Here is a 17,240-nt window from a genome sequence, read left to right as displayed (position 1 = left end):
TTCATGAACTACTAATCTTGAGGTGAGGAACAATGGCATGTGCACTTGTTTGTATATTTTGCAAGAATCTGAATCCACTAGAATGTCTCAATGGAACCTAGCCGAAATACAAAAAGCTCATAAGCGATTTGAAGGGTATAAAAGCATGAAGAACTACTAGCCCTCTCTCCAAGTGTATTCGCACTTTCGGCATTCATAGAAGATTGTCATGGGTTCATCTGCTGACCTAGTCTGCACTTGAATAAAACCAGCTTTATCATGATTGCATGCGGGACAGCTCTCTGCAAGACAAGAACAGATCAGGAGTGTTTGTTATAAATGTCTGGATTATGAGAAAGAGTGACATTAGTATCATCTCTACAAGGAATGTCAAAAGTTTATCCATGATTTTGGACCATAGGAGTTGCAAGATATTGATAGAAGAAGAATACACCTATAGTTGCGTGTGTCACCAAGAGACACAAGTATAATCCAAGCTTTGTTATGCAAGTGCAACATGAGACATGGATTTGCCAATTATAACCAAAGTTTTTAGAAGGAGCAGAGTAAAATGAAATAAACCTTTAGTTTCTTGAAAGTTCCTCCGGTCTTCTTTAGTAAAAATAGGATCCATTGTCTTCTTAACCAAGCGCACATGTCTCTTTATCTTAACCTGTTAAAGAACATGTTTTATGCATACATATCAATAGCTGTAAGTACTGAGTACTGACACGTGTGTGTGTGTATATGTGTGTGTGTGTAGAACCACATTGACTTATGCAAGAACTCTAGTCACCTGGCTCTCTATGTTGCATACATAAGGGCACGTCGGACAGGTAAATCGGGCAGGGTGCCCCAACTGTGGCAACTGATAGAGTAGCATACTCCCACAAGTTGGGCAGAACTCCATTTAAGCTTCAGCTTGGACAACCTGCTGCATTTTATCAAAAGATCCATTAGAAAAAAGGCGAATTCCGATCAATACCAAAATGCCTACATCACAATAGATTTGCTGCCGGATATCTTGTATCGATGGATAAAGTTTGTTGCCAGAATCTGAACTGTTATCGACACATAATTAACAATTCATTGATCTATACTTCTGAATAATTTCAGAACTCAACGTATAGGAAACACATCACTGAAACAAAATGATCCAGAATCCAATCCTGGATTCAACAAATTCATATGCTTTGTTGCAAATGTGCAATAACCATCGATCAATTTGCATATACACATAGAAAAGTTTTAGACAAAGCACTGAAAGCTAATGTACAGACAACTCAAACATAATTTGTGGAAATCGGAGGAAAATGACAGATCAATCGAAGTTGGAGTCAAATGGATTAAATTGAAAGCATTCACAAAATAAGCAGATAATTAGGCTAGAAATAGAATGTGTAAAGAAAACTCAAACATTAAAATGTTCATCAATAAACACATCGAAATCTAATCATTGCTGGAAGAGACATTGAGCCTTGTGCTCAGAAATCCCAATTCATGATTTCATGTCAGTTTTTCATGTAAAACTCTATTTGGCAGACCATTGTAACTAAAAATGAAACTAGACTATATAATGTTGATCACAGTGCACGAATTTGGCTCTGAATTGTTTATTAAACTGTGAATTTATCTACTCTTATGATATAGAACAAATGTTCTAATCACTGAAGGATTTTATTGCCGTAAAAAGTCTCTTGGGAATTCTTTCGAAACAGGTGATCACGCGATCACTTCAAAACTTTCAAAACATAGATGTACCAGACCTGCTGCCATCATCGTATCTGGAAAGGAAGAGTTGCATATCCAAGGCTATATACATCAATTTACCATTCCAATCTCGATCAAAAATACCCCAAATTCTAAGTCATAATTTTACCAACACAAATTTGAGCATCACATAAAAATCCAGTTACTATGAAATACTCCCAATTCAAGTCACAAATTCTAGCCCGAGGACAAATTTCTCCTACTCTAAGCTTTCAATTCAATGTTAGAATACAAAGGGAAAAAAAAAGGTTTTACCAATTAATAAGCTTATTGTGAAGCTTCAAGCTTCCAAATATATCAGAATGGAGGAGGAGGAGACGGAGGCGGGCTGTGGCCGGATGAGGCGTGAACGGTGAAGGAAATCGGAGAGGAGAAGTAGGGGAGTATGTGTGTTTGGCGTAATTGTGAATTTGTGATGAGGAAATATGAATTAAGAATTATCTAGGGCTTTGTTTAGAGTTTAGAGTTTAGAGAAAACATACTTAACATTTCTCTTTCAAATTTAAAAATAAGAACAAAATAAATTGTACATTTATAATATCTTAAATTTTAAATTCAGTTGAATAAAATTATAAGTTAATTTTGTTATTATGTTAGTCTATACAATAAAGAGGAAATGATATGCACAAAATTTTGCACTATTTCAAGTTTGATTTGAAATAATTATATGATACTACCTCCGTCCCCCAAAATTTGCTACACTTTGACCGGACACGGGTTTTAAGAAATGTAATGGAAAGTGAGTTGAAAAAGTTGGTGGGATGTGGGTCCTACTTTTAAAGATCTTATTAGTTTTATAATAAAATGTGAGTAGAAATGAGTTAGTGGAATATGGGGTCCAACTGTCAAAAATGGTAAAAGTGAAGTGTATCAAATTTTCAGGGACAGACCAAAATAGTAAACTGTATCAAATTTTGGGGGACGGAGGTAGTATTCAATAAAAATTATATTTTAAAAATATGTTGATATTTAATTTATAATTTTAATATTTTTCTAAATTATTGAAGAATGATTAGTATTTAATTTAAATGAATTAAAATTAAAAATTGATTTTCAATGTAAAATCTCAAAAAAGTTTGATTGTATTTGTGTATTTATTTATAATAGTACTATAAAGTTTAGTATAGTAATTTTTGCGGGGAAAGAGGTATGTAAGATACTAATAAAAACAGAATACTAATAACATCTCCAGTGCTGCAGACTTCCCGTTACCGTTGCTTCGCCGAGTGGCGATTTATCGCCGGATTATCGCCGAGCGATCGCCGGCCACTGTGGGCGACGCTCGGCGATAATCGGCGATTTTTAAAATTTTTTTTTTTTTTTTTGGCCGAACGGCTATTTTATCCCACCCCTATAAAACCAACGGCTTTGGATTTGGCATGCTTATTTTGGTATAGCCGGGTCGAACAACGACCTAAATGTTCTCAATTCCTCGCCCCTTTTCAACGAGCGGATCAACGGATTAGGCCCCTCCATCGAATTCACGGCCAATGGCAATGTGCATAACATGGGGTACTACCTGGCTGACGGCATCTATCCGCAATGGCCCGTGTTTCTGAAGACGATCAGATGCCCACTCGGAGATAGAAGAAGGTATTTTGCCCGAGCGCAAGAGTCTGCGCGCAAGGATGTGGAGAGGGCATTTGGGGTGCTCCAATCGCGATTTGCACTGGTAAAGGGTCCGACGCGCTTTTTCTACCAGGGGGATATTGCCGATATCATGTATGCGTGCATCATCATGCATAACATGATCATCGAAGATGAACACGAAGGCGTCCTCGACGTCACCAACGACCCAAGTGTTGCATCATCGAGTCACGGTGTCTCAACCGAGTCCGCCCGCCAGGGTGTACCGCACAACGAACATGAACGGTTCCAGGCGTTCATGGACATACACCAGAAGGAGGCCCATCAAGCACTACAACACGATATCATCGAAGAATTGTGGGCAAATAGAAACCGCGCCCACCGCCCTTGAATTTTTTTTTCTTTGAATTTTTTTTTTGATTTTTTATTTCCATTCGTGTACTTTTTTTTTTTTTAATTTTCTTCGTTGTAATGTGTACCCGTGTTTAATACAACGAACTTTATTACTATTTATTTGATTTATCTTTATAAATTAAATAAGCTAGCTTTATTATATATAAAAATAAAACAATTAAATTAGTGATGATGTAAAAATGAAATGTTGAGTTAGGGAGAAATAAGGGAGAAATAAGGGAGAAACCATTTAGGGCAGTTGGCTAAAAACTGGGGATAAAATGTGATGCTGAAAAAAGTTTGATTGTATTTGTGTATTTATTTATAATAGTACTATAAAGTTTAGTATAGTAATTTTTGCGGGGAAAGAGGTATGTAAGATACTAATAAAAACAGAATACTAATAACATCTCCAGTGCTGCAGACTTCCCGTCGCCTTTCCCAAAAACACCTTCTGCCACGTTATAAGGACTTCCCACTGCACAATTCGCCCTTCCCACGCGGACTTCCCCCAATAAAAAAATTCACAAATATTCAATTTACATTAGAGAATTAAAATTTCGACACGAATACGGACGGAGAAAATGCAACAACTTCATTAAAAAAAAAAACTTACATAATTAAATAATAAAAAAAAATTACATACTCAAAAAAAAAACCCAAGCTTCAACAAATGTGACCCCCGGCTCACTCCTTGTCCTCCGCGTCGCCCCCGCCGCTAGTCTCGGTGCCATCATCTCCAATGGGTGGCATCATCTCTAAAAGTCTATATAGTGATAAGCTAAAAAATTTCAACTCTAAAAGTCTATATAGTGATAAGCTAAAAAATTTCAACTGGTATTACGAAATAGTGGAATCTATATTGCTATATAACTCAATCTGTATTGCTATAAAAATGAATCGGTATTGCTATAAAAATGAATCTGTATTGATATCGCACAATCTGTATTAGTTACTACTCCTTTGTAAATCTGTTTTAAGGGTACTTGTATCATGATATAAGTGAATCTGTTTATTGCATATGTAGAATCAGAATCATAAACTGAGTAAAACTGTATAACCGTATAGAGATGATAAGATCCATGTCATCTTCCATATGATTATACAGCTAAAAGAATAAGTTAAGAGCATAGTATTTCACAATAACTAACGTCAATGTGATTCAAAGAGCTCAAACTAAAGTGAGAATATGTTGTCAATAACGTGAGATATATAAAATTTTATTCCAACTAACAAAATTTACATATACAATATTGATCTTATCAACTACACATTACAAAAGAATTTTAGTATACAAACAAGAAAGATCTGTCCTCACCAATGGCCAATCAGCAGTGATTTTCTTTTTGAGATAAACAGCAGTGGCCTTGAGTAACATAATCCCACTTAGAAAAGTGATTACCATCTAAACTCACATAAAAAAAAGAATGCTTACTTACTATTCAGAAGTAAGAAGACTGATCATGGAGCACATTCAACTGAGCAAGTATTCTTGCTGCTAAAGATCTCAGCCTGCTTCCCCTTTGAGTCAAATCCACCAATGGCATATGAGCTGCATCTCCGTATTTCTGCTTATATTCAACTAATCGAAAAATCCTCTCCAAACAATTCATCACTTTCTCCTGCAGGCTAGCACAAGGGCTGCTGATCAGTTTGATCATAGCAGGAATGGCGTTGGCCTCGTCTAGCACCTTGCAACCACTTTGCAGCAATTCATTGTCGATTAGCGTTAGGAGGGCGTCTAGAGCAGCCTCACAGACTCCAGCATCTTCACTTCTGAGAGCACGGCTCAGTGGCTCGACTGCGCTAGCTTCTACTAGGCAAAATGAAGACTCCATCGTACAAAGCCCATGGTGGACGGGGCAAGCTGCCTCTGGCAATGCAGAGAAGCACCAAAGGCTTGAGCGCCTTGAGATCTGTCTGGTTAGCCTACGTGAGCTCTGTGAGAGATGACCGAGAGAAGTGGCTGCTCGTTTTACTGTCAAGCTGGTTCCCACCTCCAGCAACCGTACCAACAAGGGGATGACTCCTGCTTCTGCTACTTTCTTTTGTAACTCCAGACTTGTTGGAGTGGTTAAACGGCATATAGCTCCCACTGCGTTCTCTAAAAGCTGAGGTTTTTGGTGTGCACTGTTTCTATCATCGGAAAGAAAACCAAATATTCTTTGGAGATTGCGTGATTCCTGCAGCCACTCGGAGATTTGAATGGACTCTGGGAGGCTAGCAATTGTGCCCAGTGCAGAGGCAGTCTCGTCCTGGTTGTTTGAAGTATTGAGAATCTTGAGCAGTGATTCGATTGAATTTTGTGTCACATGCTCCAAAATTTCGTCTCCTTCAGCATCTTCGATCAAGCAGTCCAACAGCTTCACAGCATTTGCACGTAATGATATGGCATCATCAACCTCACATAGTCGAAACAAGGTTTGCACAGCTGAGCACTGCCAAGGAAAGTCAATAAGGCAAAAGTCAAAATCAATGAAACTACCATACATCTTAATTATTATGAAGTTAAAACTGTCAAAATTTCCATAATGTGTAGAGAAATTTATCACTGTTTATCATCATAATTAAACAAGAAAGAAGATCTCCAAAGCATCTCTGGGATTTTAGGTGGCCTCAACTACTCCCAAACAAGAAACACAATAAAAGGTGGATTTAGCTCTTCATCTAAAGCGTTACTCACGCGTTCTAAACTAAACTGCACAGATAGAAAAATATTATCATAAAGTGGTGTGCTTTAAAGCACCGGTATTTGAATAAAAACGCCACAACATCACTTGAATAGAAGCCTGTTCTGATATTCTGACATGATAAACGTCATAAGAAAGTGTCAAAATATGTAAGACTTGGATTAAATAATGGATCGGTTAAGACATGGAAGAATTTAATTGTAAGCTTAAAATATTTTGGCAATCCTGATGATAGAGTTAGCAACACATCATATCACTACGCAAAAAGTCCTATTATCAGCCATTTTACTAAAAGCAGCTATTTCAAAAATGAAGGCATCTATAAATTGTATACGAGCGAACTCCCAATCCAGAACACTATGTCAAACAGAAAGGATATCCTATAAGTAATTGATTATCCATGCTTCTCTAAACATTATAAGGAGACCTAGAATAGTCTAAGGACTAACGGTTTGCAATATTAAAAAATTAATAGTTACCCTGTTGTAATGTTTTTACCTCTCTCAGTTTTGACTTGACAGCATCAGCAGATGGAGATCGACACATTGCATGAAATGCCCGGAAAATCTCTTGCTGCAGAGCAGGGACTGTCATAGTACTGAAGGAAAAGAGTTCGGAAATATCATCACCAGTTTCCAACATCAAAACTGGCTCTGAATCAGAATCTTCTTTAGTTATGGTTGACTGAGCAAGATTGACAATAGTAGCTGCGACTAGCTCACGCAACCTCTGCAATGATGTTTGGCGGTAGAGGATGTCCAGGAACGGACGCACTGCACCTTTCTTTATTATCTCCTGCCCATTTTTCTGTAAGCTTGAAATATTGAGGAGGGCTTGAACTGCTACTATCTTCATTTCAACATCATCGTGGGGAACTAAGCCAAGTAGCAAATCCAGAACACCGCATTCAACGAGGGATGCTTTTTTGTGATCAGTCAATTCCATCTCCCCCAATGTTTTTGCCATTCTCATCTTAACCTGATCAGAACCTGTTAAGAACTCCCGCAGGTTATTTCGGAGAATAATATCTAACATACTGAAAAATCAAAGCTAAAAAAGGACAAAAAACACACCTGAAGAAAGACGTTCCAAAAGATATGTAAAATAGTTATTCTTCGCCATGAGGATAACATTGTCATCAGAGTACGAAAGGTTGTCCAAAACACTCCTCGCATCTCTGGCGGCTTGAAGGTCAGTATTGCTCAACATTGTTACCAGAAGAAGTATGCAACCCTGGACCTTCCCGATGCTATCACGAATTGCTTCACATTTCGATAATTCCAGCAATAATGTGACAGCTGATTTTCTTTCCCCAATACGTCGCCCAAGAAACTGAACAATATGTTCAATAGAACTCTCAACTGTGGCAATCCTTTCCTGAAAAATGCATCACAAGGCAAATGTAAAAAAAAACAGGTCATTGTTATATAGATTATAAGGTGTAAACAGGTGGCGATAGATAAGTACCTTAGCGTCGTCATTGTCCTTCACCAGCAGGCAAAGGATACAAAGAGCTTTATTCCTGATTTCCCGATTTTTTACACTAAGCAGCTTAACAAGAGTTGGTATGTAATTCTCCAAGATCAACCATTCTTTGTGGATTTCTCTCTGTTCACAGAGATCCTTGACCTGTCCGAGACAATCAATCAGTTCTTGCTCATTTTCTGAGGAAAGCCGGGACTTGAGGGAAGCCACCATGATCATGTTATTTCGATCCCTCCATTCTTCAATAGACTGCCTCAGGGTTTTATTAGGCCTAAGCATTGATATTTCTAATGGATTTGAAGTAATGGGACATGATGGCTCATCCGCCTCAGACAACCACCTCTCAATGGCACTCCTCTCAAAAGTATGCCCAGAAGGAGTCTCCACTGGATCAACCATAACCTCAGTTGTAATTGGGCAAATAAATGACATGAGAGGCTCTAATGGCTGCACCCCTAAAGATTTTCTCTTGTTTAGGTATTTCTTTTCTTTATCATCAAGCGATGATGCTACATCCGCCCTCTCTAACAAAGCAATTATTTGATCCATCTGTATTGCTTCAGCCTTGTCTTTCATCGAGCTTAGATTGTCTATTTCACTCTTGAAATCATCAAATTCCTTTTTCAATGCCGAACGATCGGTTGAAACCCCAACAGCCTTTGCAATTGAGACCAACAAATCATTGGCATAGCTTCGATCAACATTCCTCTCCTGTATGCCAGACTCTATCTTCTCCAGAACATCTTCCTCGGCCATTGCAGCTCTGAACTCAGCATTCTGCATGTTGGTAATGAGCTGCTCAAAGTCATCCCTCATCTGTAATGACATATTTAAAGATGCAAAAGGGATGCAATTGATTGCACAGACAATCTCTTTAGTGATTGCTTCAATCTGCTTAGCAATTGAGCGTGAATTCACCAAGAGGTAAAATCGGTTTCTTTCAGTACACTCCCTGATCAGTTTGCTCCCATCCCTCACCTGATGGTTGAGAATCTCAATGAAGTTCTCTATGCCTTCGGAGGAAGCAATGTGTCCCCTGTTCAACTCTTTCAAGAGTGGAACAAGCCCATTCAAGTAAGACGAGAGTTTGGTAAAACTTCTTTTGCCAACAAGGACATTTTCAGATGCAACCACAATCTCAATTATAGCCTCAATAATCTGAGAGGCGACGTCCACTAATGGACCAGCCGAATTGATCGCTACGTCCATCACCATATTCACCAATCAGCCATAGTCCACACAGTTGAAAGAAGCTCTACATAAAAGGTCCAGCTATCACATTTCAAGCACCTATACATACATACCCAATAATCAATATCATTAAACCCTAACTGTACTCATCTTTTCACCAATTAAACAATTCTACCACTGAAATGACCCGAAAAGGCTAAAACTTTAACAACACAGCTCGATTTGCAAGGGGCAACAAGACGAAATCAATCAAGAATTAGCTAATTTATGAGATTCTCTGAGCCACCAAAACAATCAGATGTTTATAACGAAAACCGTAAACACAATAGTTCAAGTGAAGACTATAAATGTGTAGATAAGTCAACGGTAGAGGGGTTTTGAAGGTGAAGAACAACTGACCTAGTAGACGACTTGATGGTTGCTCATTCCAGGACGAAGACGGGTGCAAGAAGAAGATTCTAGCAGTGGAAATCGGTCTCAGCAAGACTAGTTGGAAAAGGTAACAATCTTGCATGAAATGATGAGCTGAAATCGGATTTGTGTTGAATGAGTAAAAGGAAAAACTAAAGGGTCCCAAGTTGCACGTAATAAATTTACCCAAAAATATTAAAAGTAACGACTTTGCTTACTAAGTTAGAGGATTCTGTGTATTTGTACCGGTCTTGTTCCTGGTAGTTTCCCAATCGGGACACACTTCAATTCATTGATGTTTGCGGAAAATATTCGACATCCAACACCAAGATTTTCCACTTTGGATTTTCTTAATACGTGGAAGATATAGTGATGAAACAGGGGAGTACTATATTGATTACCCCTTTCACTGACTTTGTGGGATCGGACGCAGTGAACAATACCATGTCGTATTCCGACTCGAATGTCGTCCACTTTGTAACTTCTTCGTGATTGTTGTCACTATCATCCTCATTGAAATAATTTCTGCGCGTTATAAACTCTCATTTTCCTGCTCAAATGCCGCCTCAAAATATATGGCTTGAGTCGCTTTTGACCATCGCAGCCTACCTTAAATAATGTGTATATCTTCTTTGCTATATTTACGATTATGAAAACTTGAAATTACTAAGGTAAAATCATAAGCTCCGCAACAAAAAGTTTTGTGGATGAGAAGTGACAAAGATGGATAAAGTTATCGACAATTAAAACTAAAATTTAATTGTACTAAATGTAATCATCAGCATTATATAAATAATTATCTAATTATCGACATTTTATTAAAATTAAGACATTTTTTAACATTTAAAATTATACTACATCACTTTCTGTTTTCTATTCCTGCTTTAACCTACTAAAGAACACTATATAATAAATTAAAGCTAAATTAAAAATATGTTCCACTTACACTAAGATAAAAGAAGTATACTAATTAATTAATTAGCCAGTAGCATTAGAAAGGCAACTTTGAAGAAAGAAATATGGTCCAACAACAATTCATATATGTTTACCTTTTCATTCTCTCTCTCACGTTTCTTTATTCCTCTTTAACACTATCTCCATCCTTGCCCCTACCTGTGCAACAACTCCCATTTCTTTCTCTCTCTGAATTTGTAGTCACACACACAGAAGTAGCAAAGTCATTGACCACAATTACTCTCTTCCTTGCTCCTGCATACCATGGGGTCAGGGATGTTTTAGATATTGAAACCAATAGAGTTTCCGGCTAGCATGGGCTGGCGATGGGGTCGGACGACCCTCTTCGGCCCCACCTAGATCAGTCAATGACCCCGTTGATATTTACAAAGATAAAACTCTCTTAAAATACGGTTAATACATACTACAAAAAATGATATTTACATGGGTAATGGTCATAAAATCATAAACTTTGGTTAAAATTATGTATTTTCTATATATTTAAAACTTAGTCACAAAAATCATGAATTTATATTATGTAGTAAACTATCACGAATTTGATTTTTCCTTGAATTGATTTTGACATAGTATGTTGGATTACGTAGGTTGCCAAACCGGTGCTTTTACCGACCGTAAAGTGTAAACCAAGTCCTTTTGTATTACATTACTTGAGTTTAATATTTACTCTAAATTTTCACCGAATTTATGGAAAATTCACTGTATTACTTAAGTTTATGATTCTCGCTATCTAAGTTTAAATTTTTTAGATATACCAAATTTTGGTCCAAATTATGATTTGAGAAACAATAGTTTTTATTTTAATGACATTTGGCAAATGATTATGGATTCCAGTATATTGGATTTTGTGATATGCAGTACTTCTATAATTATATTAAAGGGTCTGACCTTAGTTGTTGAATTAGTGTGAATGTGTGATGGTAGAATTTAAACGAAATTGCTTAGCTTATAGTCAAATGGTAACCGAAGTTCTTCTTTAATTGAGGATGTGCCACAAAGCTACAAAAAATAGAACTAATTTCGAGACTAATAGTGTTGGTTTTGACTTGAAGTAATTTCGTGGGGAGACTGTTTAGTCAACTAGCCTATGACTCTCTGCCATTTGGCGAAGTAAACATGTTTCCATTTCTTTGTTTGTTTTTAGTCTTAATTAACAAATGCATATTTTCTCTTCTACTAATATTACTCGACCCATAAATGAAATCTAAAATGTTTTTATTAATAAATAGAATAATACATGATAAATCCTTAATTAAAACATTCACGACATTTTAATAGCGGGGTCTTCTAATTTGTGTTTAATATAATTGAATTCTCAAACTCTAAATATTTAATCGGACAAACAATAACATACTAAGAAATTTACGAGAGAAATTTTCTCCAGCTTTCCACTAATCCACCTATTTATCAAATTAATTTTGTACTATAAAGATAATGATCACTGACATTCCTATCAATTGTACCACAACACGCTTTCCACCGAAACGCGTATATCACACACACATATATGTCTTATATAAACGTACCACATGTATACAATGAGTTTGACAAAACAAAGTCAAAACAAAAGACAAATATTTAACAATAAATAAAATACAAATTATTTGGTAAGATTCTTTCTGTTTAATAGCAATAGAGATTCGAATACATGTCAGATATGTTATAATAAAAATGACTCTTATATCAAAATTTAGAGTAAACTAGATTGAAAATTGAGATGCATTTATCACCATGAGGTGATTCAGAATTTGCCATATGGAAAATATTTTAAGATTAATAAATTATTTCATGAAAGAGCATAATGGTAATTTCATGGTACATTCTATTCAATAAGTACTTTTTTATTTTTATTTTTTTATTTTTTTTAATTTAGTTTTTTGTCAACTACATCTACAATTCATGTCAACTACACATATATAATGTTAATTACATATACAATTTATGTCAACTACGCACATATAATGTCAACTATGTGTACAATCCATGTCAACTATATATACAATTCATGTAAACTACACACATATAATGTAAACTACATATACAATTCATGTCAACTATACACATATAATGTCAACTATAAGTTGTTGACATTTGATGTGCAGGCTATTGACATTTGATGTGTAGGCTATTGACGATAATACCCTCGAGTTGACATAATCTACTTGCAGTTGACATTTCGAAAATGTTGTGGATGAGTGACTGAAAATGCATCTCAATTTTCAATTAAGCTAAAAGATCTCAACCTAACAGGATTATGTTCAACCCTTCCGGATTTCGCTGTGCGGCATATTTATACTATGATTTATTTTATTTAGTAAGGATAAATTAGGAAATTAATTTGAATCCTTAAAATTTTTTAGAAAAATTCCTAAAACTTAAATTTTGTGTATAATTTTATAATTTAAATTATCTTTTTTATATAGTAGTATCAAATTAAAAATAATTTATGAAGATTATAACCGAGTCTCAATTGCATACATTCCAATGAAAAAAATTGCATGAGAATATAATTTATACATTTTATAACTACTTACATAATAGTGTCTTCATTACATTGCTACGATGTCGTAAGACCTTCTCCAACTATACACTAAATCTCATTTTTGGTATAAAAAACTTCTCCAATCATACTGCACACCAAATCCAATTTTGCATTTTTCTACGGAACAAAACCAAATATAGGTGTGTATTGTATAGCTACTACAAATTTTTTGTGAGATATACTAAAAAACGGTGTAAATTTGAGTTTGTATACATAGTTAGAGTAAAATTATTTTTTGGCGTGATACATACTCAAAAATGAGTTTGAGTTTGCCGTAAATGGTTGGAGATATCCTAAATCAATAATGCCCTAAGTTCAATGTTTATAATAGAGAATCTGCAAGTAGTTATGGTTTAATGACATATGCTGCACGATTGGATGCCTTAAATACATTATATGTATATGCAGTACCAAAAACTATCTAGTATTTTTGAATTATATATGTACATTATACAATTATCAATTGAGCCATTTTAGTCCTTAATTCTCTGGTCATATTAAATTAATGCATAAAAAAAAATTAGATCTTCACCGTCTATTTTTTAATCTAAAGATTTATATCTAATCTAAATTTTGATATAAAATTGAAATTCATTTTATCATTGTCCTAAATGTGTTTGCTGCAATTGAAAATACACACATATTTGACATAAGGTCAAGTAAAAGGTGCATGGAAGCATGTCGTAGACATCGGAAAAATAGTACTCCCTCCATCTCCTAAAAATAGAAATATTTGAAATGAGACACGATTTTAATGCAAAATTAGTAAAGTAAGAGAGAGAGAAAGAAAAGCGCGTTAATAGAAAATGAGTCTCACCTTTAAAGAGAGAGATTTTTAAAATGAAAAATTGTTATTTTTAGGAGACGGACTAAAAATGAAAGAATTTTCATATGATGGAGTATGCTTTTCACGGAAAGATGCATGCTTTTCAGTTTTCATATATAGAGCTAATTGAGCAAATCTCATTTAAAATAATGCAAAATTTCAAAGTAGTTTCCTTTTCTATAAATTACACAAGTGAGATGGAGATTGAAGTTTGATGTGAATGTTTGTGGAGATGGAAATTAGGAGGAAATGGAAATCATTTTGATAGTTTTGATGAAGGGAAAGACCTTGTTGACTCCATTATATGTATACGTTATAATTGATCATTATATTGACATAGGGAATTCAATTCCAGGATCCGCAACCATACACATTAAAATAAAATAGAAGACTTATATACGACCTCATTAATGCATTCTGGTCTCTATCTTTATTTACATCGCCAAGAGCATTAATCAAAGCGAATGAGTTTTATTTGGGGTGATTAAGTTTTATTCAGGGTGATTTGTGACGTTTGATCTCATAGGACTATAGGAGACCAACTCTTTAAATTAAATAGTAGTACTAGTATTACCAAATAAATGCAAGCGCACAATAGATCGCATGTGAGCAATAAAATAGGGTTTAGTGGACAAAAATCATCATTTTATTATAATTTTTTTGTTGACGTTTAATCGATTTCATACGCCCTCCGTCCTATAATAGATGACATACTTTGATAATAACACGAAATTTTAAGAGACGTTGATTTGCGTAAGAGAGAAAATATTATATTTATATTAATGTAAAAGAGAACTTTTCCCAAAAAAAAAGAATAGCGACATCTTTTGTGGAAACTAAAAAGAAAAATGTGACATCTATTATAGTAACTTTTAAATTATGAATTAAAACATAATTCTATAATAATTTGCATTTACCTCAAAAGAGAGTCCAAATCACGAGTACTTAAATTGCAATTTGGGAGTTGCGAACCCCAAACAAACTTTCACATAGCGTGGTGTTGCATACTTCAATCATGAATTGAAGCTAAAAACTAGTGAAGCCCCAGAATTTAAACGTCACTTATGCAAATTACGTAAAACATAAAATGAAATAAATAATATAAACATCAGTCATTTTAAGTGTACTAAAAGCATGTCCAAGGGAAAGGGTAGATAGAGAGGTAAAGAAAATAACTATCATATTTACCTCTTCTAGATAAAATTTCATGCTCCAATGAAAAAAATATTTGGGGATGTATTATACCTTCTTTCATTTTGAGAAGATATCTTTACGTTTTCTTGGAAGAAAAGGTAAAAAATTAGTTATTTTTATTTACCTTTTTAATTTACCTTCTTCCATTAGAGTCCATTATTTTTTAAAAAGGCATAATTATCTTTTTGAGAAAGTAAATAAGAAATATACCTTCTCAACTTATATTTCCCCCTTTGAGATGCTCTTACCAATAATTTAAATAAAAATTTACAGTCTCTATTAGAGAGGTGATTACTGGTTAATTATAATCCAAGCCTCCAAGGTGCGCAACAGTGCTTGTTTATGTCCTTTAGGTCCGGATCTCAGAGCCAAATACTTGCCCATCTTATTAATTGATACTCCCTCCGTCCCTCTCTAGTAGAGACAATTTTTTTCAGCATGGAATCTAAGAAAAAATGTTTTAAATAAGTTAAGTAAAAAGAGAATAAAATAGAAAGGAAAAAGGTAGAAAGATGAAGAGAGAGTAAATTAATTTTTGATAAAAAAAGAAAATGACTCAGTTACAATGGGACAACCTAAAAAAGAATATGACTGCAAAGAAAAGGAGGGAGTAATATATACCAAAACCAATTGATTACTAATGTCTCTAGGCCTGTTTAATCGGTTCTCTGGTTCCGGTTTTGATACTAGTTCTAATGTTCTAAAAAATTCCGGTTCCGGTTCTATCCGGAACCAAATAATAAATCAATATTAAATTTTCGATTTTAGATTTTATAAGATATTAATTAGTATCCAATTATCTTATAGAAGCTGTGTGTGTATATGTCGCGTGTGTGTGTGTGTCTGTGTTGAGGATATGTGTGTGTAAGGTGTTGTGTGTGTGTATGGTGCTGCATGTGTTTTGGTGTATACTTGTCAGTATTTTGTTGCGTGTTGATTATAATTTTTAGGTGTTATACTTTTTAGGTATTTATTGAAATATTGTTTTTAGGTATTGGAATATTGGATGATGAATATTGTTATCTTGTTGATTTGTATTTTTATGTGTTTCTTTAAATTTCTAGGTATAAATTGCTATATTTCTAGGTGTTGAATTAAAAAAAAATAAAATTGAAACTACAAATCGGATCCGGTTCGTAATCTGAATCAGTCGGGTAAGACCGGTCGGTTCCGAACTGGAACCGGTCGGATCTGGTTCGGTTCCAATTCCAGAATTCATGAAAATTTGTAACCGGATACCTGATCTGGATCGGATAACTGGAACCGGCCGGTTAAGTAGGCCTAAATGTCTCATTAATTTGTGTATTTTCCGCCAACTTTATATGTATAAAAAATTTAATTAATTTGCTATTTTGTATCAGCATATATGCGCCTAAAATTAAATACTCTTATAACTTATTCAAATTATTTAAGAAGGATCACATTATGACATTAGTTCAGATTTCAAATAAATGTAAAGGCCCATATCCGGTAAATGACAGTGCGGCACCACCTAATTTTTGAAGCCCAATATGTATATATCTTCCCATGTTATATGGAGTACTAGTATTCACTTAAAAATTCATTAAAAATAGAATTATTTGTTGAGTGTTGACTATCCAATTAATTGTCCAATTTATATATTCAGTAAACACAATATGCTCCATCCCAAAAAAATTATACACTCTTTCCTTTTTAATTCGTCTCATAAAAATATACGCACTTTCTAATTTTGAAAAGTCTTATCTCTCTAGTGAATTGAGACTCATTATCCACTAATAATACTTTAATTAATTTTTCTTTCTACCTCTCTCTTACTTTGTTTCCTGATAAATAAGATAATATAAGTTTTATATTAGAGCACTCCCAATGCACTCGGCGATAAAAACCGGCGTTTTAACGCCGGGTATCGCCGAGTATTCGCCGGCAATGGGGAGAAGTCGGCGTTTTTCCGGCGTTAATTCTACCGAATTAACGCCGGTTCCCGTTTTAACGCCGATTTATCGCCGAGTGAACGCCGGCCACTGTAGGGCGCGTTCGGCGTATTTTCGGCGTTTTTTTTTTTTTAATACCGAACGGCTATTTTTACTCCCCTATAAATTCACACCTTCTCTTCATTCTCTCCCCATCCTCATCCCTTTTCTCTCTTCATTCTCTCCTCATCCTCATCCATTTTCTCTCTTCATTTATTTTTTCTCTCTCCATCTATATTTAATGAATT

The 17,240-nt window shown here is 35.0% G+C and overlaps 3 protein-coding genes across 5 annotated transcripts; 1 reads left to right on the top strand and 2 right to left on the bottom strand.

The window, feature by feature from the left end:
- Positions 1-23: 23 nt before the first annotated feature.
- LOC125205738 (DNA-directed RNA polymerase III subunit RPC10-like) lies at positions 24-2,178 on the bottom strand. 2 transcript variants are annotated; one of them, XM_048104828.1, is made up of 4 exons: positions 2,005-2,178; positions 776-913; positions 562-652; positions 24-281 (listed from the first exon to the last, which is right to left on the bottom strand). In XM_048104828.1, exons 2-4 carry the CDS (start codon positions 887-889, stop codon positions 157-159), a joined length of 330 nt encoding a protein of 109 aa, XP_047960785.1. In that variant the 5' UTR covers positions 890-913; positions 2,005-2,178; the 3' UTR covers positions 24-156. The 2 variants fall into 2 exon arrangements, with proteins under 2 accessions (XP_047960785.1, XP_047960786.1); XM_048104829.1 differs by having other exon boundaries at positions 776-910.
- Positions 2,179-3,256: 1,078 nt separating this feature from the next.
- On the top strand, positions 3,257-4,775 carry LOC125206255. The gene is made up of 2 exons (XM_048105535.1): positions 3,257-3,693; positions 4,757-4,775. Exons 1-2 carry the CDS (start codon positions 3,257-3,259, stop codon positions 4,773-4,775), a joined length of 456 nt encoding a protein of 151 aa, XP_047961492.1.
- A 146-nt stretch (positions 4,776-4,921) lies between these two features.
- On the bottom strand, positions 4,922-9,850 carry LOC125207398 (U-box domain-containing protein 43-like). 2 transcript variants are annotated; one of them, XM_048106722.1, is made up of 6 exons: positions 9,725-9,850; positions 9,495-9,620; positions 7,887-9,194; positions 7,493-7,796; positions 6,918-7,408; positions 4,922-6,167 (listed from the first exon to the last, which is right to left on the bottom strand). In XM_048106722.1, exons 3-6 carry the CDS (start codon positions 9,117-9,119, stop codon positions 5,172-5,174), a joined length of 3,024 nt encoding a protein of 1,007 aa, XP_047962679.1. In that variant the 5' UTR covers positions 9,120-9,194; positions 9,495-9,620; positions 9,725-9,850; the 3' UTR covers positions 4,922-5,171. The 2 variants fall into 2 exon arrangements, with proteins under 2 accessions (XP_047962679.1, XP_047962678.1); XM_048106721.1 differs by lacking the exon at positions 9,725-9,850 and having other exon boundaries at positions 9,495-9,686.
- Positions 9,851-17,240: the final 7,390 nt, after the last annotated feature.

This window comes from Salvia hispanica, chromosome 2 (assembly GCF_023119035.1).
Source record: "Salvia hispanica cultivar TCC Black 2014 chromosome 2, UniMelb_Shisp_WGS_1.0, whole genome shotgun sequence".
Classification (NCBI taxonomy): Eukaryota; Viridiplantae; Streptophyta; class Magnoliopsida; order Lamiales; family Lamiaceae; genus Salvia; species Salvia hispanica.
Note: the sequence above shows the minus strand (reverse complement) of the source record. Positions and strands in the feature narration are given on the sequence as shown.